General features: G+C 43.2%; 1 protein-coding gene and 1 pseudogene across 1 annotated transcript; both read right to left on the bottom strand.

Annotated features, from left to right (window-relative positions):
• Nucleotides 1-10,386: 10,386 nt before the first annotated feature.
• On the bottom strand, nucleotides 10,387-17,097 carry LOC101590345 (cytochrome c oxidase subunit 7A2, mitochondrial). The gene is made up of 4 exons (XM_004634400.2): nucleotides 16,991-17,097; nucleotides 15,736-15,825; nucleotides 12,474-12,558; nucleotides 10,387-10,587 (listed from the first exon to the last, which is right to left on the bottom strand). The coding sequence occupies exons 1-4, from the start codon at nucleotides 17,006-17,008 to the stop codon at nucleotides 10,529-10,531; spliced, it is 252 nt and encodes an 83-aa protein (XP_004634457.1). The 5' UTR covers nucleotides 17,009-17,097; the 3' UTR covers nucleotides 10,387-10,528.
• Nucleotides 17,098-22,122: 5,025 nt separating this feature from the next.
• On the bottom strand, nucleotides 22,123-23,573 carry LOC101590736 (annotated as a pseudogene).
• Nucleotides 23,574-25,321: the final 1,748 nt, after the last annotated feature.

Raw genomic sequence — 25,321 nt, forward strand, 5'->3', positions numbered from 1 at the left:
GTTCCTGTGCTTTGCTAAGCTTGTTTTAAGTAGGTGCTTTAGAACACTGAGCCATGTCACCAGCCCAACCCTAATAAGTTTGAGCCCTAGAGTTAATTGCTAAAATCATTGTGGTGGTCATTTAATATGGACGATGCACTTAGAACCAAGGCCCCTGCTCCCAATACCATCTCCCTCCTCTTATCCAACTTAGCCCAGGCCATGATTTATTTTCACATTACCTGCTACCTCAGGGAAGACCCCAAATCAGCTCCCTCAGATATATCTAAACATGTCCTTCAAACCCCTCTTCTGGCAAAAGGTCATATAAGTCTCAGACTTCCTTTGTCCAGTTCAGAGAATTCCTTGACTTCCCAAAGTTCTATCTGTTCCCCCAAGAAAAATAAAGCTCTTTCTCTTTTCTCTTCTGCCTGTTCCTCTGCTGTGCCTTTCTCCTGAAAAACAACTATCATAGGGGGCCTTTGTGACTTGGGTAGATACGCAGTGTGCGTGGCTCCTGGGTGCCAAAATCCCCAGGCTTGAACTCCCCTGCATATAGGCTGAGCACTGGCGCAACACGGTCAGCCTCACATCTCACAGGTAGGCTGAGCCTTCTGGCTTCCAGTTCTCTCCTTCAGGGATTCACTCTCTTTGCTTTGGCTGGGCTGTATACCCTCCCGCTAGAGCACTTCCCCTGCCCTCTTTGGAAATTCATGGGGCTCTGCATCCTGACATCTAACCCTCCCTGGTGCCCCCCCCCCCCAGGGATTCCCCCCTTTGGCCCCTGTTGATGACTAGATGTACCTAGGTTTGGGGACTTCAATTTTGCTCTTAGATTTGAGAGCTGGTGACAACTGCTCCCCACACTTAGAAGTCTGCTCATCCTTAATTCAGTAAAACCCAGTGGCCTGTCCACACCTGCAAATGGCAAAACATCTTCTATATTCACACTTTTTTCTTTCAGGACATGTCCCTCCCTCCCTCCCTCTCCCCACTCCCTTCCTCAACAGTACAGAGGGGCCCAGACACTCTCAGTTGGCACTGCTCCCCTGGCCCTCCCTCTGCACCCTTGGATCCTCCAGGAGATGCTCTGTTGCTCCCTGCCTCCCTTTCCCCCAGACTCCCAGCTACAACTCCTGCAGTCTCCAGAGCTTCCAGTTTCAATGTCCCTCATCCTTTCATGGCCTCTCACCTTACTGTTACTCTCTCACCTCCATCTCTCTTTACACAGTTGCTTAAACGGAGGACAACTGCCCGGCCTAACATCTCTCTGTCAGACCAGAGCCCCTGCCCCTGCTGGCCACATCAGCCCCATGCAGGCCCTGCAGGCCCCTTGAAAGACTCCTCCAGCCAACCTCTGCCCTCCTCCAAGGGCCTCTGCTGTGGCCCACTTCACCTTCTGACCTCTCAACTTTCAGTTGTCTATGTTCCTCACATTCCTCGCTGCCCCCCTCCCCTTACAACCACAGTATTTTCCCATATGCCTTCTTCACCATTCCCTTACATCCAGATTGCCAAGATCTCTTTGCCTTCACATAGACTGACCCAGACACTCTCTGATCTCAACAGTTCACATACAGTCCTACCTCAGGCTTTCAGAGACAGTCCTACTTCTTTAGCCAAACCCTTGCTGCTGATCTTAAAACCCATGACCTCAAGCCCAGCCGGCTCCTCCAATACATTGACAATCTCCTTCCTTGATCCCCATCTCACGCCCTGGCCCTACAAAACACAGATACTCTTAATTTCCTGTCAAGACGAGGTGACAGGGTCTTTCCCTCCAAAGCTCACATAACCTTGCCAAAAGTCAAATATCTAAGATTCACCCTCACTCCTACTACTCATGTGATCACAGCCAACCACAAAGCTCTCCTTCGTGACCTTCAGGTGTCAAGCACAAAACAAGTCCTCTCCTTCCTCCAATACTTGCTGTGACAACATGCAGATTTCCACCTTCCTCAACCACTGGACACCATTCAGTTGACACCATCTATATCCCCAGCAGACTTATTATATATCAAATCCTCCAAGCCTACAGGACTAGAGCCAGGGTGGACAGGATCCCATTTGGTCATCTTCTCAACAGCAACAGCGGTAAATGTCGCTGGCCTGCTCTCCTGGTTCCACATCACTCGAGCGATGCTCAGACAACTCCACTCTACCAGACGACTTGGTTCCTCCTGATCCTAAACTCATGAGTAGTCTTCACAGCTCTTGCCACCCATGTGCCTCTCTAACAAGAGGTTCAAAACCCCCAGATAACTCATGTATTGTTTCCCCATGTGGTTCACAGCTTACTATTCCGTTAGTCCTTTCCTTTGCTGTCGGTCTTTGGGCTGTCTGCCCTGATGACTTTCAGGTGCCACAAAAAGTAGCCTTCATAATCTTATACTTTGCGACCACCTCTGGGATCTCCACCCTTTTCTGCCTATCGTAACTTCAATGGCTCTCAAACATGATCTTACTCCTGACCTTCATTGTCCTCCTACTTCCAACTCTCTCCAGTCCATCTCTAGATGCCCTGTCTAAACCTACTTACACCATCACACTTTCCCTATCAGACCAAGGGGTAATAAGGTCTCACAACCTTACTCTTTCACATCCCAAGGCTGTTTTTCAGGTTCCTTATTGCCAAGTGGTACCAATTCAGCATAATTGGGATAAAACAGAAAGACCGCCTCAAGGTATCAAACTCACTACAAAAGTAAGAGCCAATCACATTCCAGTCCCCATCAGAGTTCCTTCAGTCTCAGATGCGAGCCTTCAATAATGAACTTCCAACCCTGGCTGAAACACCTGGCACTAACTTCTACATGGGCATAAACCATCAACTTGTCAACACTCCTTGCCCCCAAGACAACGCCCCCATTCAACAGGAAGCAGTCTAAGAGACTCGATGCCACTTTTCATAACAACCAGAAGACGGGAATGATAGGTTCGGGGCCTAGGGTGAATTACTAAAATCATTGTAGTGGTCATTTAATAACCAAGGCCCATGCTCCCAGGACCACCTCCTTCTTCTTATCCAACTTAGCCCAGGCCATAATTTATTTTCATCCTTCCCGCCACCTCAGGGAAGACCCCCATTCAGCTCCTTCAGATGTATCTAAACATGCACTTCAAACCTCTCCCCTGGCAAAAGGTCATAGAAGCCTCAGCCTTCCTTGGTCCAATTCAGATAATTCCTCCCCCATATTCTCTCTTTGACCTCAAAATAAAGCCCTTTTCCTGTTTCCTTCTGCCTGTTTCTCTGCTGCACCATTCACCTGAAAAACACCTACCAGAAACCTCACAGGAGAGACTTATATTTATGATCTAGCAATCATATCTACATGTTGGTAAAAACACTTTAAAGCTGACAAAAATCGCTTAGTGTAAGGCTCAGATATAAATCATTTCCCTGATAGCCGCTGTAGAATGTAAAGTATTACAAGGTGCCTCAACCTAATTTTGGAAGGAGTGACTTAGTAAGTTGTTCTACTGAAAAGCTCAGGTAAAATTCCTAGTTTACTAGCAGAAAAAAAAAAAAAAGATCAATATGTAAATAGAGATCTTTAAGTGGTCAAAACCCAGTTTCCACCAAGCATCTTTAGATAGCCACCAGAGAGTAGCCCTGGCCATGACTCCTCAGGTGTTGTCAGTTTATATTGGCCCACACAACCAGAGAAAGGAATCCAGCTGTCTCTGGTAAGCATTCCATCAGCCAACAGCTGGGGAAACATGTCCTCTGCTTCAAAGAGTGGCAGCTGCTCTAGGAGCATTTACTAGCTGGCAGAGTAACCACTTCTTTGTCCAAATTCAATAAGGAATAGCTAAAAGCCTGAGTAAGATTGCCTAACACTTTACAGCACTTTCCAGTAAAAGTTTTCAGTCTACAACTTATCTCTTGTACACCTGCATGATAACTAGACCTAGGAGAAAATGTCGGAGATCCTGCCTCACACCAAATGGGTTTCGGTCCCATAAGCGTACTCCTTTTGCAGATAGCTCCCTCTAGTGTCACCCAGAAGTCAGTTCTCGCCACTGTGTCTCACGTTTAGCCTTCTGAAGATCTACCCAGAACACTAAGCTGACACATAGCATTTATGTGTGTTCTTCTGGACGGGCATGTGTTCCTCTTTGTCTCATGTGACCCCGAAACAGCGTATGTGTCCTTTTTCTAAAATGACTTTCCTGCCTTCGGCGTTAACACTCATTTTCTAAGGGCTTTATTTAGTTGAAACAGTCTAGAGTTGTCATAATTTTACAAGCCTCTAAAAAGGAAAGTAAAAAACAGGAAAATTAGGAGTAGGGTCAAAGAAAGGAAAATGAAACAGAGTGGGCTCCTGACATTTCCTCTGGCATGTCTAGACCTTCTAGATCAGGGCCAGCCTGTCCCAGTGAAATTTGCCCTCCAAGTCTTTAAAGAACGGTTGCCAACGTAATGGCATTTAGTTGGCAAAAGGAGTCTTGTATTTTATATACAGGCATGTATATTTTGTAAGTCTGAACTAGATTCAAAAAGTCATTTTACGGATGTTCACATAAATTCCGCTAGGAGGCTAACTAATGTTACTCTCTCTACTGCTTGCCGCTAAAGTCAAGCAAGAAATACCAGTACCACTACATCTAGTAGCTAGTTCCAATGCAACAGACACAAGTACAAAACTCATAGAATATCCCATTAAGGAAATATCATAAATTTATAACATTTCCAGGTTTTAAATTAGATTCACCAACATTTTGACAAACACTTTAAGAAAACCGTATAAAAGACCATGAACAGTTTTAAGCAAGTTTTTGTAATGGGTTAACTCACATTTTAGACTATAGGTATAAATCTTGTGCTTTCTGTTGTAAATGCATACCCACCCATTGTTTTAGATTGTTTAGTAAATAGTGGCTGTTACCTGTAGTTTGCTAGATAAAATTCACCAATCCCTTTAAAACAAAGTTAGTTTACAGACATGACTTTAAAAGGAAACTAAAAGTTAGAGTTTTAACTCCTTGTAACCTCCGGGCTATACAAGGCTGCCCACAGGTACTCAGGTGCAAATTAACCAGGGACTGAAACAAAAGCCTCAGGAAATCTAGTTTGAGTAGTGCTCACAATGATTCTAAAAGCATTACTGAGTAGTGGTCACAATGATTCTAAAAGCATTAATCTGCATCAGACAATAAATTTGTTTATCAAACTCAATGTGGTTTCAGAGTTTAAAACCCCTCCCTGTTTCCTGAGTAGGCCACCTTTCGGTCCTCTCCTGCATGACAGCAGATGGGGGCCCTGAGCTCAGTAACAAACTGCTTTCTAAATTCCAACCTGGCTGATCTGGTTCCTATTCTGAGCGACCCATAACAGTTTTGACATAACTACATAATAAAAAACAGTATGAGACAAAGCATGAGCACTTAGGAGCAGCGAGCAGGCAGACATGTCAACATTGGAAGCATAAACATTTGTTACTTAAACGAGTCCCAATTCAGAATCTCTGAAAGAAAAGCAAAATCACACCTCCATCTGTAATGAGTCAACTCATTTTAGGCTACAAGTGTAAATCTTTTCTGTTGTATAAAAAATGTATACTCACCACTGTTCTAAGTTGTTTAGTGGCTGTTTCTTGCAGTTGTTAGTGGCTGTTCTAAGTTGTTAATGGCTGTTTCTTGCAGTTTGCTAAGACAAAATTCCTTCCTAATTCCTGTACACAGCTTACTGAGATGACTTCCAAAGGAAACTACATGGGCTTGTAAACTACAACTTCTTGTAACCTTGGGCTAGGCAAGGCTGCGTGCAGGTACTCAGGTGCAAGACAATCAGAAACTAAAACAGAGCCCCCAGAATTTCAGTTTGAGCATTGAGATTACACGCACCATTGCTCAGGTAAAATGGATTACATACAGGAGCAAATGAGGAAATGAGTAGAAAAGCAAACAGGCCTGAATCCAGGACAGGGTCTCTTCCTGTTGAGGTTGGGTTAGTGACTCATTGGGCTCTTTCAAAGTGATTGATAACCTATTTAGACTATCAATCCCTGGTGCCCTTGCCCAGGGAACTTTGGGGATACATTTGTCTTTTGTCTTGCGGTCTGGCCCACAGCAGGGAGTGTGGGTCCCTTCTAAAGTTTCAAAGTCACCTCATCTTTCACATTGTCTCTGAGGGCCTGGCCCTGTCTGCCTGCCTATAATTCTCTAATTCAGCTACCTACAACAGCAACAGCATGTTTCAATTATTTTTAAGGTTTTAAAAGATACAGATTCATGAAGACCTACAACTTGTCCTCAATTATTAGGGGCCAGAACTTCAGAAACGGCAAAGATGGTAAAAACCCAACTCCTCTGCCTGCCTGGTTTCTTTTAATGCCAGTTGCAAGGGAGATAAATTGGTTCTACTTCTCTTGAGGCAGGAGTTCCCATCTGTGACTCAGAGAAATTTCCCTGAGTGACCCTGGCCGGGAGGGCAGCTTGTGGCTCCTTAAAAACCACGGAGGCGCCGGGGAGATGGCTCAGTAGAATAAGCACTTGCCTGGCAAGCACAAAGGCCTGAGTTTAATCCCCCATTCTGCCAAAGGGGGAAAAAATTGTGTGTTTTTTTGCCAAGGTTTTAAGCAGACTGTATCTTGAGCCTACCAAATTTGTGATGCCAGCAACGTACACAGCCAGTGACAAGGCCACAGGACACCATAGTCATCGTAATGGATCAACTCACATTTTAGATTATAAATGTAAATCTTGTGTTTTCTGTTGTGTAAAAATGTATACTTACCACTATTCTAAGTTGTTCAGTAACTAGTGACTGTTTCTTGCTGTTTGCTAGATAAAATTCCAGTAAGCCTCACCAATTCCTGTGAGCAAAGTTAGCTTTCAGAGATGATTTAAAGGAAACTAAATGGGCTTTAACTTCTTGTAACCTTGGGCTATGCAAGGCTGCCGGCAGGTACTCAGGTGCAAATTAACCAGAAATTGAAACAAAAGCCCCGGAAATGTAGTTTGAGTTGTGGTCCCAATCACTCTAAAAGCATTATTTTGTGTCAGACAATGCATTTGTTTACCAAACTGAATGTGGTCAGACAATGAATTTGCTTATCAAACTCAATGTGGTTCCAGGTTTTAAAACCCCTCCCTGCTTCCTGGGCAGCCACCTTTGGGTCCTCTTCTGCATGAGAGCAGACCGGGGCCCTGAGCTCAGTAATAAATGGCTTTCCAAATTCCAATCTGGTTAATCTGGTTCATATCCTGAGTGACTCATAACAGTCATGACCCTCCGAATCAGCACCAAACACACAGGACTGTAGTTGGTATGCAGCAACCTCTGTGGCTGCAAGGGGCGAAGAGATGCGCAGGGGGATGGTGAATCCCAGCTGGGTCTGCCAGAGACGGGAGCAGGGAGCGTGGGTTTGTGCCCCTCCCACCAGCTGTCCAGCGCTGCTTGGAACCAACTGCTCGCAATTTCAAAGAACTTATTCCTTCCTTATCGAATTGAGCAAAGCTAGAGGGTTTAAACTCTATCTGCTGAACCTTTGCTCTACCCTCCTTGTCCCTTTCGCAACTTGATTTTAAAACAGTACTCCACACTAAAGTTTATGGTGGTCTTAGTGGCACGAATACAAAAACGAAAAAATCTCAACAATCATTTTTATATACATCTATGGTCCTTGAAACTTTTTCCCATTTTTAACTCAATCGAACGTTTTCCCTGTTAGGATTCTCCCAGGCCTTTTTCTCTCTCCGAGCTCCTTTATCTCGGCCCTAGCAAGCCTCCAATCCCAAGTCTACACCTAGTGCACCAGTGCCAATGCAGGCTTGCTGGCTCCCGACATCCACTTCCCTCCCTGCTGTGCAGTGTTCCGAAGTGACTCCTCCGCCCAGTTACCTCATGCCGGCATCCAGTTTGGGGCAAGAAGCAGGAATCTGCTGGTCTCAGTCAGATCAGGTCTACCCAGCGAGACAGGGCGGCAGGAACGAGAGAAGTAGACAAAAGCTGGGCCACACTGCGGCAGCACAGTGACACCTACACTTACACGGTTGTGTAGTGACACATGACACAAGGTCACCCAGCAACTAGAAGCCAACCATTAACCAGTCAGGATGCTTATGTCCCAGACTTTGACTGTGGCAGCTTCTTTGCTTTAGGCACTGAGGCCTAGTCCCACCTACATTCCTTTGACTGATTTTCCGGATTCCACAGCTCCCTTCACCAGAGACGGATGTTTCATTTGGGGGCTTTTTGTCTTGGGGAGATAAGAATTCACTGTGCTGTTTAGACTGGCCTTAAAATGACTTCATAGCCACTTGCAGCAATCCTCCTGCCTCAGCCTCCCTATGTGCTGGGCCACAGCAATATATACACACAAATGTTTAAGACAGCACATTTTATCACAACTAAATCTTGGAAACCAAATGCCCATCAAATAAGGAATGGATAAAAAATACATATATTTTTACAGAATGGACTATTTTTCAGCCATAAAGGGTTTACCTTGAGAATTTATGGATGCAATGAGAAAATAAGTGAAATAAATCAGACCCACATATATACTATCTCCCTAGTATAAGAATCCGTGTAAATAAAATCTGAGGTACAACAAATACTGTGAAAGGGAAACTGTTCAAAGGGAATAACAACTGGGATGAAAGGAGAGAAGAAATAAACTCTAAGTGTACACACACACACACACACACACACACACACACACACACACGATACCTTGCATAACCGCACTGCTCATTTCTACTATTCTATTGAAAGAAACAGTTAATGCATTTTTTTTTACATGATTTTACATGCCTGTATCTGGTAACCTGAACAACTAATGTGAAAACAATATGCAATATAACAATTTTTGAATTTGTATCTTTAGTGAAATTATCCTGTTACTTTTAAAAAAATAATTTTTTAAAAGAGAACTGTCGGGGCTGGTGAGATGGCTCAGTGGTCTAAAGCACCTACTTAGAACAAGCTTGGCAAGGCATCAGGGACCGCGGTTCAATCCCCCAGCACCACATGCCAGCCAGCCCCGCCCCCTGGTGTGCTGAGCTGGCCACACACACACACTAAATAAATAAATTTAAAAAAAAAAAAGAGAACTGTCTGCAATTCATATTCCACTGTCTTCAAAAGCTAGCAAGATGCAATGGCTAAGAGCCATTCACACTTCAAATTTCAAAGTTATAACATCTGTACTTAGTTACTGTTATGGTTTGTGTATAGTTGTGCCCCCAAAGCCTCATGCAGGGGCAGCTTTTGGAGTATGAGATTGCTTGCTTTGGGTGTGGATGCAGCACCTGCCCTGGGGCAGGTAAACTGCATTACAATGTAAAGTGGGAAGAGAAGCCAGCTGCCTGAGCTGCTGCTCCCCCTCCCTTGCACTCTTGCTCTTTGCTGCCCACATGAAAGGTTGCTTTCTGCCATGTGCTGCTCTGCGTTGGACCCAGATAAATATAGACAGAAATCTCCAATAACTGTGAGCTAAATAAACCTTTCCTTCCCTCATTTTGTGTCGGGTATTTGTCCCAGCAACGAGAAAACAGTAACTAAGACAGTTACCCTTTAAGAAAGATTTGTACCATGAACTTCAATGTCTCAACAAAAAATATGGCAATTTTAAGCTTGATTCAACTTTTCCAAATAACTTTAGACTTAAGTTTATAAAAAGATTTTTTTTTTTTTGGCGGAACCGAGGATTGAACTCAGATCCTTGCGTTTGCCAGTCAAGCGCTTATCCTACTGAGCCATCTCCCCAGCCCCCTAAAAACAGATTTTAAAAGGATCTGACACAGCTAGCCTACCATCTTCACACAGCATTACTAATCTATACCCTACAGAATAGCAAAGTATGACTCCATGTTCCCTCAGAAGGCAACTTAATATTTTATTTATTTATTTTGGCGGTAATAGGGATTGAACTCAGGACCCTGCACTTGTCCTGCAAGCACTTATTCAACTGAGCTATCTCCCTGGCCAATATTTATTTTTATAAAGAACTAAGTACACTTCACAAGATGGAATTTTAAACACAGTGAAGCCTGTTCTAAAGATGAAGAATAAAAAAAACTGTTTTACAGCCGTTCTACTGGTCTCACTCTGCACTGTGGATTACCACCAACATTGAAACATACTTCCACCTGACAGAGATGAGAACAAAATGAGGCCCGAAGGCCAAAGCCCTCCTGCTGCCAGCACCCTGGGGCTCCAGCGTGCCCGGCCAAAGGGGAAGAGGGGAAGAGGAGAGCAACATGCTCCCAAGAGCCACACTCACGGAGCTACAGCATCCACTTTTAATCTCAGCTACGGACACCAGAATTGCAGTACAGTGACGGCAGATGTTACTTACGCAGCTCAAGGACAACACTGGGTCCTGCTAACATTTACAAGTGCTGACCAAAAGCTGGTTTACTGTGTAACTTATTCTAAAGTGATCAAATGACACACAAAACTCGTAAAGACTGCTTTATTGGTGACAATTAGTACAAGTCGATAAATATTGATCCCCAACGAAAAGCTCAGTTATTTATCATATTACTGATCCAGACAGCCAACTGGAACTGAGCCACGTAATTACTGAACTGCCTGAAATCATTCCGGCTTCTTGGGAAACGATGCCATAGCCAGCTGGTATATGGCATACACCGTTCCTGAAAAATACAAACAACAATTTACAAAACCTCTCAGGATGGGCTGGTGAGATGGCTCAGTGGTCTAAAGCACCTACTTAGATACAAGCTTAGCAAAGCACAGGGACCGCGGTTCAATCCCCCAGCACCACATGCCAGCCAGTCCCGCCCCCTGGTGGGCTGAGCTGGCCCCCCACACACACACACAAATAAATAAATAAATAAATTTCAAACAAACAAACAAAAAAAAAAAACCTCTCAGGCTTCCATATATACTCCAGCTCCAGCTCCAGTCACACAGTGAGAGCAAATTTAGCATGCACCGTGCCAGATGCTGGCAATACTGGAAATAAATACATGCAAAATATTTTAATGTAGTTTTAGTGTTAGTAAATTTAGGCAGAAACTGTTAAGATACCACATAATAATGTATCTGCCAACTTACAAGCTCCACAAATTTCTTTAAGTGAGATCAATAACATATGAAGCTGGGTATGGTGGCACATGCCTATGACCCCAGCACTCGGAGGAGGCTTGAGTTCCAAGCCAGTCTGGACTACATAGTAAGATCTTGTCTCAAAAAACCACACACAAAAAAGCACATGAGTAAGAACACATATTGCTATATTAACTTAAGATTTCTGAGAAATACTAAGGAAGATTCAAAAGCACCTTACCCCAGAGTCAGAAAATATGTGTGCATTCCCTAAAATGTGTTATCACATACAAAACAAGAATGAGATTTTTTCAATAATCATATTTAACATTAAAATTAGCCAATAAATGGTTTGTCTTAAAATGAATTTTATGTTTTAAATTATTACCAGAATACCTAAGGGAAGCACTGGCTGAAAAGATTATGGGATACTATCTCACTAAAAAAGCCAAAGGTCAGTATGCTGACCCACAAACGCCTCCTCCACTTTTCTCCACTCACGCAAAGGGTGAACTTTGGCAGGAACATGCGAGTCTCTGTAACTAGAGCCCTGCTTCTCCACACAGAAGCAAGAGCACCTTGAGTGCTGAAGATAACTCCCCGACGCCTAAAGTTCAGGGGCACAGTGCCTGCCTGGCGGTTCTGAGTCTGATTCCCAGTATAAAAAAAAAATCCAAGCTTGTGACATTCCCATCAATATGATATGCACAAATTACGCAAATACTGACAGTAATCATTCAAATTCTTTTTTTTTTTTTTTTTTTTTTTTTTTGGTGAAACCGGGATTGAACTCAGGTCCTTGCGCTTGCCAGGGAAGCACTTATTCTCCTGAGCCATCTCCCCGGCCCTAATCATTTAAATTCTGATGTTTCTAGGACTCCAACGTGTGATCCACTAGAAAACATCAAATCTCGGTGGAAGTACTGTTTGGTAAACATTTTACTTTACTAATAAATATGTATGTACAGGTTTGGTATGCTAAATATGGGGAGGGGTTGGTCTTCTTCACACTGGGTCTTATGTGAAGTTCTGGCTGGCCTTGAACTCACCTTGTAGCCCAGGCTGGACTCAAACTCAACTCCCAACAACCCTCCCGTCTCAGCCTCCGGAGTGCTAAGATTACAGGCATGTGCCCGGCCAAAACATATCGGAGTTAAAATGTTTAAAAAGTCCCTGCAATGGGAGAAAGAGGGTGTTTTTGGCTGAAAAATAGGATCCAGAGCCATTAGTAATGACACTCAGAAGTCATCTGTATCACAAGAGTAACCATAAAATTTTACTGGCTTATTGTTTTTCAGAAAGAGTGCTTACAGCCTATGCTTGGTCACCCTCTTCAATCCTTGTAGCAGGTACAATAAGAGAGCACAGTCTAGAGGCAGACTACCTGCACTAAATTACAGTCACAGCAAAAACAACAAAGTTATCATCACCGTTACTTTTCTATAAACATTCAATAAGCCAAATGCCTTACCACCCACTGTGAGAATCATAGTGGCTCTATACAAGAGGGCATCAGCTACCCCACCCTTTAGATGCACTGGAATTCCATTGTCCTCCTAAGTTGAAAAAAAAAAGACATTATTAGATGTGGCTTTTATTTCCAATTAAATTAAAAAAATAATCATTCAGGGGCCGGGGAGATGGCTCAGTAGAATAAGCACTTGCCTGGCAAGCACAAGAGCATGAGGTCAATCCCCGGTTCCACCAAAAAAAAGGTAATCATTCATATAAAATGAAACAGCTCCTTAAAAACATTGTAAACGTTAAAATTTAAAAGAATTATGATTTCCTTAATTTCAAATAAAAACTTTCAAAGCTATTTTGAGAACCAAGAAAGATACCCCCAAGGAATATATAAACATTACATAAAATATATGAGTCAATATATATATCAGTATCTATCTATCTATATATCTATATCTATATATTTAGTCCTAGGGAAGTCTCTTTTCCCCTTAAAAGAAAAACAAACAGAATTTTCATTTATATGCCTGGTTCCTAATCCAGCATCTGGCAAATGGTAGATATTTACTTTATCTGTTACATAAAATATTTTGTTTTTATGTAACATATATACTTTTTTTTTCAATTGAAGTTTTATTCTGGATAAATCAGACAACATAAGTCACTCAATCTAGGGCCAGCAAGATAGCTCAGTAGACTAAGCACCTGCTTAGGCAAGCACAGGAACTGGGATTCAACCTCTGGCACCACATGCCCTGCCGGCCCCACCCCCAGGCATGCTGAGCCTGCCACCAAGGCTGGGAGTGGTGACATATGACTGTAATCCCAGCGCTGGAGAGGCTAAAAACAGGAGGATCACTAGGTGTTCAAGCAGCATATTAACAATACTGTACCAAATGCATTTTAAAAAGTCAACATAAATAATTGACATTCTTTACTAGATCTCTATGTTTTAAATTGTCCATTTTTCTAAATTACTTCTTTAATTCACAAAATAAGAATACGCTATATTATGATCTGTCATATCCTATAGTCTGGCCCAACAGAACCTTAAAAGCCATTTTATTAGTCCACTGAAGCCTATCTTATTCTTTTAAATAGTATTCCACCATGCAAATATATCTTCACTGTATTAGTCAATTTCCTAATAATTTAGGCTACTGGGGTTTTATTAAATTAAAATCTTCCCATTTTTTTTTTCTTAGGCAATAATATCTCTAGCAAACATTCTGAAAGGCAGACATTCTTGGCTCAGGGTGCTAGCTCAGCGGCTTCAGCATCTGCCTGGCAGGCACAAGGTTCCAAGTTCGATCCCCAGTACTAGGGGGTGGCCAGGGGAGTAGACATTCTTAAAAGTAGACTTCCTAAATGACAAGGTAATTTTTTTGTTTTGCTTTTTGCTTTTTTATGTATTTGGTACAGGGTCTCACTACGTAGATAGGACTCGTAGTGATTCTCCTGTTTTCAGCCTCCCAAATATTCTCTCACTGCTGGGACAAATACCAGCAATCAAAATGAGGGTAGGAAAGGTCTATTTAGTTCACACTTACTGGAGGTTTCCAGACACTGAAGGAGAGACTGGGGTGCTGCCAGTGTCCAGGATGACCCTCACCAATCTGCTAGCCCAGCCCACCCCGCCCCTCAGGCCCGCCTCTCGGGCCCGCCCCTCAAGCCACTTGTGGCAACTCCAGTCACCACTACTTATATGAGGCTTGGGGGGGTGGGGGGGGGAACAACTAGAAACAAACCATAACATGCTGGGATTATAGGAGGGCAACACCACACCCATTCTCAATTGCTTTCTCTGCATGCCCTGGGTGCGACGCTGGCACAGCAGGCTGAGGATGAGCCCCAGCTGCTGTGCTCTGCCTAGGCAGGCACTTTAGTCCACTGAGCTATCTGCCTGCCCGGGTGATTGGTTTTTAATAATATTCTCAAATACATGCCATCACTTTTGCACCAATTATACCACTCCTTAGCATGAATATATATCTGTCTCATACCTGGCAAACATACCTACTTTAAATCCTTCTAAAACCCTCTCAACCAGGTAAGGAGAAAGTGATCTATATTAACTGTTCATCTATTTTACTATGACTGGTAACATTTTTACAGAAGCTTCACTTTTCACTTCAGAAACGACTTGTCGGTCCCATGATATAAAGTCAAATGGTTGTGACTCCAGGTTAGGAGCATTTCTTGGTGACACTGAGATGGCTAAGTTGGTCCACAACACATCTGTGGCACGGGAGAGGAAAGAGAACGAGAGCCATCTGGAAGGGCTGGCCAACCGCAGGGCCTCTGCATGCCTGAGCCCAGGCGCCTCCACGCAGGCAGTGGTCTACCATCTAATCTGCTTCTAGGCACATCCACAGTCCATGGCCAACTGTGCTTCCCGGCCACGGCTGACTTACAGTTCACCTGGGCGGAGGCCAGGAAACCAGTCACGCTCAGGTCTGCATCTCCAGCACCTTGGCTGCTGGGTGTGGCACAGTAATCTGCATTTCCAACTGATTTTGTAGTTCTTTGGATAAAGATTAAGCTTTTGTTACATTTTGAAAATTTGCTTTCAATTTGTCCCATCTATTAGACCTGCAAATAAAGCCTAAATTTTTATGCTACTAAATCTTAGCAATGTTCTTGTTCAGTTTTTCAAACATTTTCTTGAGACTTCCTCGTGCCTAAGATTATAACAGTCTCCTTATATTTTAGTGTTTTGAGGAAGTAACATTTATACATGTAATTCACTTTCTTATTATACTACATAAAAAACACTAACTTTACTTTCTTGAACTTTTTTTACCAATAATAACATATTGTGTATTTTCTGACATGGATACTGACCTGCTGTTAAATGTCCACGTATGTATTTGGTCTGTTTCTCGGTCCTTTCCAAGGTCTGTCTATTTCTTTACAGTTACTTCCCCAAGGGTGCCAGTTCATCACAAACTTCTCCAAAAATAATTACCATTGAGGCAAAGTGAATTAAAACCAACCTGAGCCCTGTTAATACACACTGCTACCTTCAGTGCAGTAAAACCAACCTGAACTGCAGAGGGAAATCCTTTCTCAAAAAGAAAAAGAGAAAATTACCATTGATCCACAGCCCTTTCCTGTTCTCAGCTTAAATACAGGGTCTCTTAAACAAAGCAAATGTTCAAGCCAGCTGCCCAGGTTTTTGTTTTTTAATGCTGACATAAGAGGCTCATTAATAAGTAGACAGCTCTAGATTTACTTTATTATCAGCCTGCTTTAAACTATTTCAGTACCTGAAAAAGCTTCTGTTTCTGTGGAACTTTATTTTCAAAATGCCTGCGTGCAGCAGTGCTGATGGTCCTCTGAGAAAGCTGTCGGAGAGCCTGAAAGGGAAAAGCCACACACGTCAAGCAGATTTAGACCTTAAGGACAACGGTTAAGCCAGCCATTTTCAAGCCACATGTGGGGGCACACACGTGCAATCTCAGGACTCCAGGCTAAGGCAGGAGGATCACAAGGCCAGCTTGGGCTACACAGCAAGTTCAAGGCCAGCCTACATTACATAGTGAGACCCTGTCTCAACCAAAATATCAGCTATGTAATATTTAATGAAGTAAATCAGCTATTTTCCAGCCCTCACGCTGCAGGACACCACATTGGTGCTGTAGCAGTACAGGTAAGAGCCAGCAGTCTGCTGTTCCGGTTTCCGCCCAACCTCTACTGCACTCCTGCCACTTTCTGCAGTCTCCAAAGACCACAATCATGACCTTCGCCTGAGCTGAACCAGCAGCCTTTTGTAACCTTGAAGAACAACAAATAATGTGCAGACTTAACCAATACGCACTTAGTTAAAATGTTTTCACTTAAGAACCCCCTATAGTATTAAAAACCTATTACTGACCACCAAGCACAACAGCATGATTTAAATTTAATTAAAATGTTCCCCTCACATTTTTTTGTGGTGCTCAGCTCAAACCTATGCCCGGGAAATGTTCTGCTGCTAAGCAACATTCTCAGCCATTTACAAAAACCTGAATATGGTGCAAATCTTAAAAGGCCTTGTATTACACAGTGAATTGAACAAATGAAATAAATTACTTTGTAAAGTAAATGACAAAGAAACTTCGTAAAACACTTGCTAAATACAGTAATACAAAAGAAAATGATCACGATTCATTTTCCGTTTTTTCCCCCGAAATTCGGGAAAACGTTTCTCTTCCCCAAGTCGGTGGAGGGAGAAATGGCAAAGCAGAACGGCCTCGAGAAGCCAACACGATGCTTCAGCCACTCACTGCCCTAAAACTGGACGACTTCGGACGCCAGAACCACCGAACTCGCAACCTTCGGGTCACCTTTCCGCCCGCGGGGCCGCAGTTCGCTCTCCGGAGCGGCAGGGCTCTCCGGGGTCCGTCCTGGCCGGGAAGGCCGCGCGCGGAGGGCAGGGCCAAGGTGACTCCGGGAACTGCCCGGCCGGAGTTCGGCCCCGCGCCCCTTGGCCCCTGCTCGCCACCTCCGCCACCGTCGCCGACGCAAGCCAGACCGCCTTACCAGCAGACTCCGCAGCATCTTGCCGGTTACAACGCACCAGCCGGGACGCCCGACCACCAGGAACACAAGCCGCCGGGGCCGGAACCGGAAACAGAACCGGAACCGGAACGGAGGCGGTGCAGGCCCTGGCGGTGCGCAGGCGCGCACAAACGCAGCACCTCCCCCGCCGGGTGGGGCCCTGCGCGGCGCGCCCTGCTCCCGCTCGCCCCCTCGAGGTGCGCGGTGGACCTGCTAGCCGCGCGTCCGGGGCCGCACTGTTCGTGAGCTCAGTAAAGGCCTCAGGACGATGTGCGCCGGGAAGCTGGTGTGTAGAGCAAAAAGGAGCGAAGGGAGCAGGCTTTGCGCCACCGGTGGCTCAGCAGCCGAGAGAAAAGCAGAGAACGGTGCTTGGTGACGCTGGGGACAGAGACGACTCCGCACACGAGGACACGCGAATCCCTGCCGCGGACTTGGCTGTGCGGTGCCGAGAGTGCCGGGTTAGCGTTCCTGCGTCCCCATTGGACCATTTAATGGATACAACCTAAATGGATGCATGATTGTGCTTTTAATTGTTGGTTCGCCATAGCTTTCTCCAACCTCATACCCGTCTTGTGATTTTCCACTAATATTACCTATGGGATTATACTTGTAATCTTGATTATGGTTGTGTCACCTTAGACCCTCCTCACCTCATGGTTTTACTGTATAAAGCTCCCTTGAGAGGAGGGTGTTAGGTTTTTTGGCAGTGAAGCATAAGTTAAAAAAAAAAAAGGATGGAAAGGCCTTTACTGCCATTGTGCAGGACGCAGAGAGAACCTGAGACAGTGAGGCTGAGACTGTATGGGCTTTTGCTAAGGGCAGCTCTGGAGGGGCAGGTTCAGGGACACGTGAGGAGTGTTGGAAAGGTAAAAGGAAGTGTGTCCAGGGCTGGCGTGGGGAAGAAGGGGCGAGTGGTCGGTGGGAAGAAAAGCTGTTGTTTTGGGATTCAGGCATGTTGAATCAGAGCCATGATAACCTAGCTGTACTGAATCTACCAGAGTTCTCTGCCACCCACTCAGGATCCCTTCTCCCTTAGACAACTTTTCTTCCAACTCTTAACCTTTAACGTTCCTACAATTCATTCAGTTTTAGAGAACACAGATGTTTATGGGACATGAAGCAGGCTGGGCGTTTTATTTCCCTTGTATTATTTGGAGGTCCTATACCATCCCTGAATCACTCTGGCTCTGCCCCCAAAGAGCCAAGGATTCTCATTTAGATCCTCATGTTGATGAGACTCTTTCACTTACCAAAGTGCAATATTCTCTTTACTAGATCATGCCATCGCTAAACAAATCCGAGTTTTAGAAAATAGCACTTTCAAGTTACCATCCCATTTCTGTTCTGCTCTTCAGAAGATGACTTCTTTTACTTTTTTTCTTCTTTTTTCCCTACAGAGGTCTCACTGTGTATTACAGGCTAGCCTTAAACTTGCTTATGTAGCCTAGGCTGGCCTTGAACTCGGCCTCCTGAGTGCTAGGATTATAGGTGTGCATCACCACACCCAGGTTCTAATCTATTCTTGATCCCTTTGGGCATGATTTTATTGCTGTTGGTAGGATCTCCCATAGTTTCATGTTGCTGAATAAACTATCCATTTCAATACTCAGCTTCTCGATTTGTCAGAACCATGTAACATCATTGACCGCTACCTCAGGATTCACATCTAATTTTGAAATAAACCATAAATGCAATATAGTGTAACATGATGCAGTTTGGGCTGAAAGCACACACACACACACACACACACACATACACACACACAGGTGACAATGACCAAAATGACATTTCCTTCAACTCAAGGCAAGGTGGGATGGCATAGGGACAACTATTCAAGGTACCTGAAGACAGCAAAACAAGAGCAAAGAGGAAGGCAAGGCTACAGCTCAGCAGCACAACACCTGCCTGATTAGTGCAATGTCCTTAGTTCAATTCCCATTACAAAAAATAAAAATAAAAAATGGAGACAGCTTCTTTTCCTTCCCTAAAATGTAAGCAGGCTACCCATCCAAGGGCAGGTGTATCACTCGCACCACCTCCATCCCCTCCCCCCGCTTCACTCATGTTCCTTTTGTTGTCTTTTCTGCCACCTGGAACTGGTGCCCCTCTGCCATGGCACCCTGCCTTGGAGCCAGTCAATTATGGACTGAAACTTCTACAAACCATGAGCCTAATAAAACTTTCCTCCCTTAATTTTGGGTGTCAGGCATTTTGTCTTAGAAATGAGAGAAAAGAAACCCTGACTTTGATCCTGCCTAAACTTCCAGAAGTCTTATGATTTGGTTGGTTGCTCTGTGTGTGTGTGTGTGTGTGTGTGTGTGTGTGTGTGTGTGTGTGTGTGTGCAGATGACTCTGGAATCACACAGCACAATTTAAATCTACTTCCAAATTGACAGAATAACATACATGATTCTGGTTAGGATTCCTTATTTTGTCACTGTTGTGGTCAAGGTTTACAAGACAATGATTATAATACAGTACACATAATTTATAGGACTACTGTGTAATATTCACCCAAAGTATCAAATGGGAGAGTTCAGGAAATCTGTCCATGCACTAGAGAAACAAATAATCCAGCTAAGGACCTAGATCTCATAGGAATGTCTTCCACCAGTTCAGTTGAAGGCCTAGACCCACAACATCTCATGCAAGAAGGATATGCACGGGGAAGGCCCCAAAGTGAGTGGTAGAAGCTAGCAAGTCTGCTCCAGCAGGCTAAGGAATCTGCACTGGAGCCAGGAAATGATGCTCATGGTGAGCTTCACCCAAAAGAACCTCAGCACCTCTGGCAACAGTGAGGACCTGAGCTCCTCCAACAATGACAGCAGCCAGGTTCATATCAAGAAACCAGCACAAGCTTCGCCAGGAGAACCAACACACCATCTTCTCTTCCACTTTTTTTTTAATGCTGCTGTCAACAAACGAGGGGGCTTCCATACCTACAACCATGCTGATTCAACTCAGCTGGGTGTTACAAACTGACCACTAGTTAATCCAACAATCACATAACCCTATCGATCAATTATTAAAAAGTACATGGCCTTTATAAACAGAGCACTACTGAATTTTTTTTTATCTGTTACCATTTCATATAATTTTATATATAAAAGGTTCTCAGGAAAAGCAACACATGTGCAGAGCTCCCAAAGTACTAGTGAGGTGGCCTCTCACCCTTCTTTTCTGCAGTGGGAAAGCTGAACAGAGATTGAGAAATATGATTGTTCTTCACTGTTCCCACATATGTAGTAAGTTTTTCAAGTACTACTCCTTTGCTGGTGTTTTTATTTTTTCCTCCAATGTGAGAATCAGGCTTTTCAGTCTTTGACTTTTTTTGTAACTTCTTGGTCAATACTCTATTGAAGGCTGGAAAGAATAGTAGCACCCTAATTTACACTGGCCCAGGACTTCAGGTTCTTCATAACATGCTCTATGAATGGTTGCTGCAAAACATTTTTTTTTTTCATCTTGCTCTATTAGCCATTTCAAAATGAGGTGTTCTGCAGGATGTTCCTAAACATGAAATCTTCCATCCTTGCCACCAGGGTGTACATGAAGATCTAGCATGCACCATCTTTTGGGCATTTCTTTGTAGGTGGCTTAACAAAGCTAGAGAAAATACCTTCTGAGAGCTCACAATGGCCTCTGAATCTTTCTTTTTTTTTGCCCCCCCCCATAATTGTATTGAAAAACAAATAGCAATGAGACAGTTTCAAATCAAATTGGTAGGACAGTTTCAATAATTCACATATTGCATACATTCTTCCTAGTGGTTAACTGCTGTACAAGATGTGGACATGATATCCTATTTACAAACACCAGTAGAACACATCACTCTATTCATTAAGAGAATGTAACTATATATTTATCCTAAGCACTTTGAATATACCTTTTTGTTAAGTTCCATTATTTGAATATTATAGGTGTGTAAACTCAGCAAAATATTCTAAAAGTGTCCAGTAGCCCATAATAATATTGGGTCTTCCGCTTCACTGGCAATGTCAGAAATTGTTGACCTGAGTCCCCTACAGCTCAACATAACAGAATGGCTTTACTTCTTGTATTTCATTTTTATACTTTTCTGCTGGATGGTTAAGACCAAGGTAAAGCAGGACCTATGCAACAAGAGTTGTAGCTTTTGGGTCTGATAAGGTCAGTGAAATCCCCTCAGGATTTATCCTGAGATCTTGTACCTCAGATTGTAGAACCTTTGTCAGTGTCAGTCATGTGGATGAGTCACGGCCATTGCTTGGCCAATGTGCTCTCTGTGAAAGCCTGAGAGAATGTTTTCTCTCCAAGTGACTCTCCTTAGGCACACTCTACATCATCGATCACTTTCCCCTTTGGCCCCATAATCTCCTTGATCAGAAAATTTGGGACACTACTGAGGTACATGATGTTATAGTACAGGTTCTCGTATGTCTGGACTCTTAATTGCCCTTGGAAGGCTAGGGCCAAAATGTTGGCTTTCCTTGCAGCCCTCCTTTTTCTCTAATTTTGGTCTGCAAACTTAGGTTGTTAACCATCCAGAAGACAAGCTTATTGTTATTACCATACAACTTAGGCTGTTAAGCTTAACCTCACTATCTGTCTGCATGTCAAACATCTTAGGCATAATATGGAACAGGTATTTTTCATCGAGTATTGATATGAACTTTAAGTCCCTACAGAATATGATAAAAGACATTTAAAAATTAGAATATATTTTAAAAATAGGCATAAAGAATTATATACTTATGTTTACACATAAGTCCAAAAATCTCACCATATGCAACCTTGAAGCAAGACAGTCCCACATTATTCCTTTTCCTGTCTCTTGCTTTCATTCACCAGCCCCTTCTTCTTGAACAACCATCTACCTGAGAGACATCATAGCAGCAACTGTCATATCATGACAAGCAGCCTATATTCAGAAGACCAGAATGACAGGCACTCCAAGCATGAAACTATTACAAATTACCACCTGCAGTGCAGTTACTTAGTTCACAGGTATCAGTATATATAGTTAGTCAAGGTGAGAATCTTTCCAATTTACTGCTAGATTAAAAAATCTTCTTAAGATTCTCAGGATCATTGCCTTACCCATCTTCTACATATAACTGTATGGCTTGACTTATTCACTCTGTATCTTTCTTACTGTGTGCATTTCCATCTCCTTTTAGAACTTCCCTGATTTCTCATACTGTAATGTGCAGGGTCTCTGGGGCTCAGAAAATATAACCTGACCTTCATTCCATATTCATCATTTACTAAGTTAGACAAGGAACTGATAATTTCTGATATGATTATCTCCTTCAAAAGTGTAGTATCATCAATACAATCAAACGCGACCAGCAAAACCAAATAAAAACATTGGCCATTAGCCACTTTCTCAATGTAAGTCTTGTTTTCACAATTAGTTTTCTGTCGTTGGGCGTGCCATGTCATAATGAGTGGCCACTTGGCACCATCATGTGTAGATACAGGTACTCCATCACCTCACAGATGGCTTTGATTGTTTCTGATCTGAGTTTTGGAGTTGCACAGTTAAAAAAAAAAGTCCAAGAATACTCACAGCTTCCTTTTGAGCCACTGGAGTTAGAATGTATTTCATTTCATCCATAATAAGCTCTAGTTTTTTGGGCTGTACCTCTAACACCTTGTCCAGAGTTGGGTGTTCTGTAGACTTGTAAACCTGAAACATGTTCGCATAGAGCTCCTTGGTTAGCATGTTCCTCTGCTCCAGGGTGGTTTCTTCATTGTACGCATGCTCTACAACGCCGAGGCTTCTGCCAGCCACAACAGCCTCCCATGGCCTTTAAAACTTCTGATTACCTCTGCAACCTGTGGTTACTTCCATACATGAGAAGCTTCTTAACAATATTTCTGGAATAGTTGGCTTTATTAATTCAAATCATCTCACAATTCAAAAGTCTGTTTTCTCTGTTCTTCCATACTGAATGTAGCACTGGATTTGTGCAAATGCAATAGTTTCAATTTTCCCTTGAATCAACTTCTGCAAATTGCTGATCAATTTCACTTGTTTCTCTTTGTCAAAATCCTTTCTATGGCTGGTGAGATGGCTCAGTGGTCTAAAGCACCTACTTAGAACAAGCTTAGCAAAGCACAGGGACCACGGTTCAATCCCCCAGCACCACATGCCAGCCAGCCCTGCCCCCCCGGTGGGCTGAGCTGGCCACACACACACACACACACACACACAAATAAATTTTTTTTAAAAAATCCTTTCTACTTCAGACCTCCCAAAACTGTTTTGCTTGAACAACATCACAGTTGATTTTGTCACTGAGTTGCCTGCTCTGCTTACGTGCTTTCCTCTTCTTTTTGAAGTCGTCCCATTTTGGTTTCTTGCATACTGAGTTTTTACCATCTGGCTGGAATTTTCTCTTCAGTCCCTTTTCCCCTTGTTGCTTATTCTAGAACTGTTTCACACCCTTTTTCACAGGTTTTGTCAAACTTCTTAGACATAACCTTTGGTTCCCCACTCTTTAACAACTGTCTTGGGGAATGTCTTTGAAGAACAAGAATCAGTGTTTGTTTTTTAAAATCTGCCTTTATACTCCTTCATGTGAGCTTTTTTCCCCCACTTACTTCAATCACAGCAAGTCACACACGTACAGCTGAGATGAACCTACTGAATAAATTGTGTGTGTGTGTGTGTGTGTGTGTGTGTGTGTGTGTGTGTGTGTTGAGTACAGGATCTACAGGGTCTCATTACAAAGATCAGACACTTAGTGATTCTCCTGTTGTCAGCCTCCCAAGCGCTGGCATTACACGTGCGCGCCACCATGCCAGGGATCAAACCTGGTCCATGCATCTGCCTAAGCAGGCATCTTACCTCTGAGCTATCTGGCCAGCCCTCTGAATAAATTTTCTAAATACAAGCCTTACCCTTCTTTTAATGACTAAAGGGGTAGTGCTGAAGACTTTTACTTCTGTTTCTGCAGTCATTATGATACACAACTTGAAACACATGGAAATGAGTCACTTTCCTTTGTAACATTATCAGCTACTTACTGTGAATGCCAATACTGTGCAATATGCTCAGAGGCACATTCTTTAAAGTCCCTGGCTTTGGCCACTAGCTCCACAGACCAAAGCGCCTCCTCAGTCAGAGGCAGCAGCTGGGGTTGGACCCCCAGCGTGCCGTGCCTTACGACGGCAATTGAGACTGGGCGAGATGGTGCGTACCTGTAATTCCAGTGCTTGGGAGGCTGAAAACAGAAGAATTACTACGAGTTCGATCTATGTAGTGAGACCCTGTACTAAATACATACATACATACATGTATACAGTCCCTGGCCTTCTAAAGCATATCATCTAGTTAGGAACATAATATACACACAACTATAAATTTGGTGGACACATCTCTCAGGTTCACTAAAATCTGAATGGAACAGTGCCTAAAAGCATTCCATACTTACAGTAAAAATACTATAGACAACGAAGTTAGAAACACAGTAGATGGTCAGACAGGGACAGACCCTTGAGGGGGTCCATGGAAAAGATGAGAATACATCAGGACTGTGGCTAGAGGGACATCTGAAGATTAAAGTTACACAGGCTAGTTTTACATATTTCCTTAAAGGAAGAAAGGAGGTTTGGGATTATTGGTATCACCCCTTCGAGGTTTCCCATTATCTCACTAGGGTTGAGCCATCCTTTTGCACCTACTAATTCAGACTATAGATTATCAACCAAGGTTAATGATGTTACCTATGTACCCTTGCTACCATTAGATCAGTACTGCCTGAGCAACTATGCTTGCACTCCTATTGCTGACTATAATTTAGACCCATGTTGTACTCACCTCATGATTTTGTCCAGGAAAACTTCAAGAAGTGGGCTCACTGACTACCCACTTGGGACCCTCCTGTCTCTCAAGAGCTACTGCCATTCCCCATTCCCCCATTTCTATTTCCCATTCCTTTTCTCCAAGAAATTTTCCTACTCTTAACCTCTGTTGTTCCTTAGAATTCATTCTTCAACTTCAGAGGACACTGCATATATAATTGCCCTCTATCAAAAAGATTAATAACTAAATTTAGAATCAAGCATGGAACTGTAAAAATAGAGAACTAGATTGGTTATAAAAAGAAAACATTGTAATGAAGAACTTGTAAGTCAGACACATTCTGAGGCCGTCATTTAACAGTGACATCACCTGCCTAGGATATATGAGCCCGAGGTGAATCACCACCACAGGACATAATGATGATAATAATAATGGCTTAAGGCAAATTACATAATGTATTTATAATGCAGCTTCTTTATCATTAAAATGAAGATAACAGAATCTACTATCACTGGGTAGCT

The sequence above is a fragment of the Octodon degus genome, unplaced genomic scaffold (genome assembly GCF_000260255.1).
Source record: "Octodon degus isolate 3935 unplaced genomic scaffold, OctDeg1.0 scaffold00061, whole genome shotgun sequence".
Taxonomy (NCBI): domain Eukaryota; kingdom Metazoa; phylum Chordata; class Mammalia; order Rodentia; family Octodontidae; genus Octodon; species Octodon degus.

What these genes read in the sequence shown, in the direction of transcription:
- LOC101590345 (XM_004634400.2), bottom strand. An exon ending in AGAAACAGAAGCTTTTTCAG is followed by an intron (nt 12,559 to 15,735) that starts GTACTGAAATAG and finishes TTTTCAACTTAG; the next exon opens with GAGGACAATGGAATTCCAGT. An exon ending in TATGATTCTCACAGTGGGTG is followed by an intron (nt 10,588 to 12,473) that starts GTAAGGCATTTG and finishes TGTATTTTTCAG; the next exon opens with GAACGGTGTATGCCATATAC.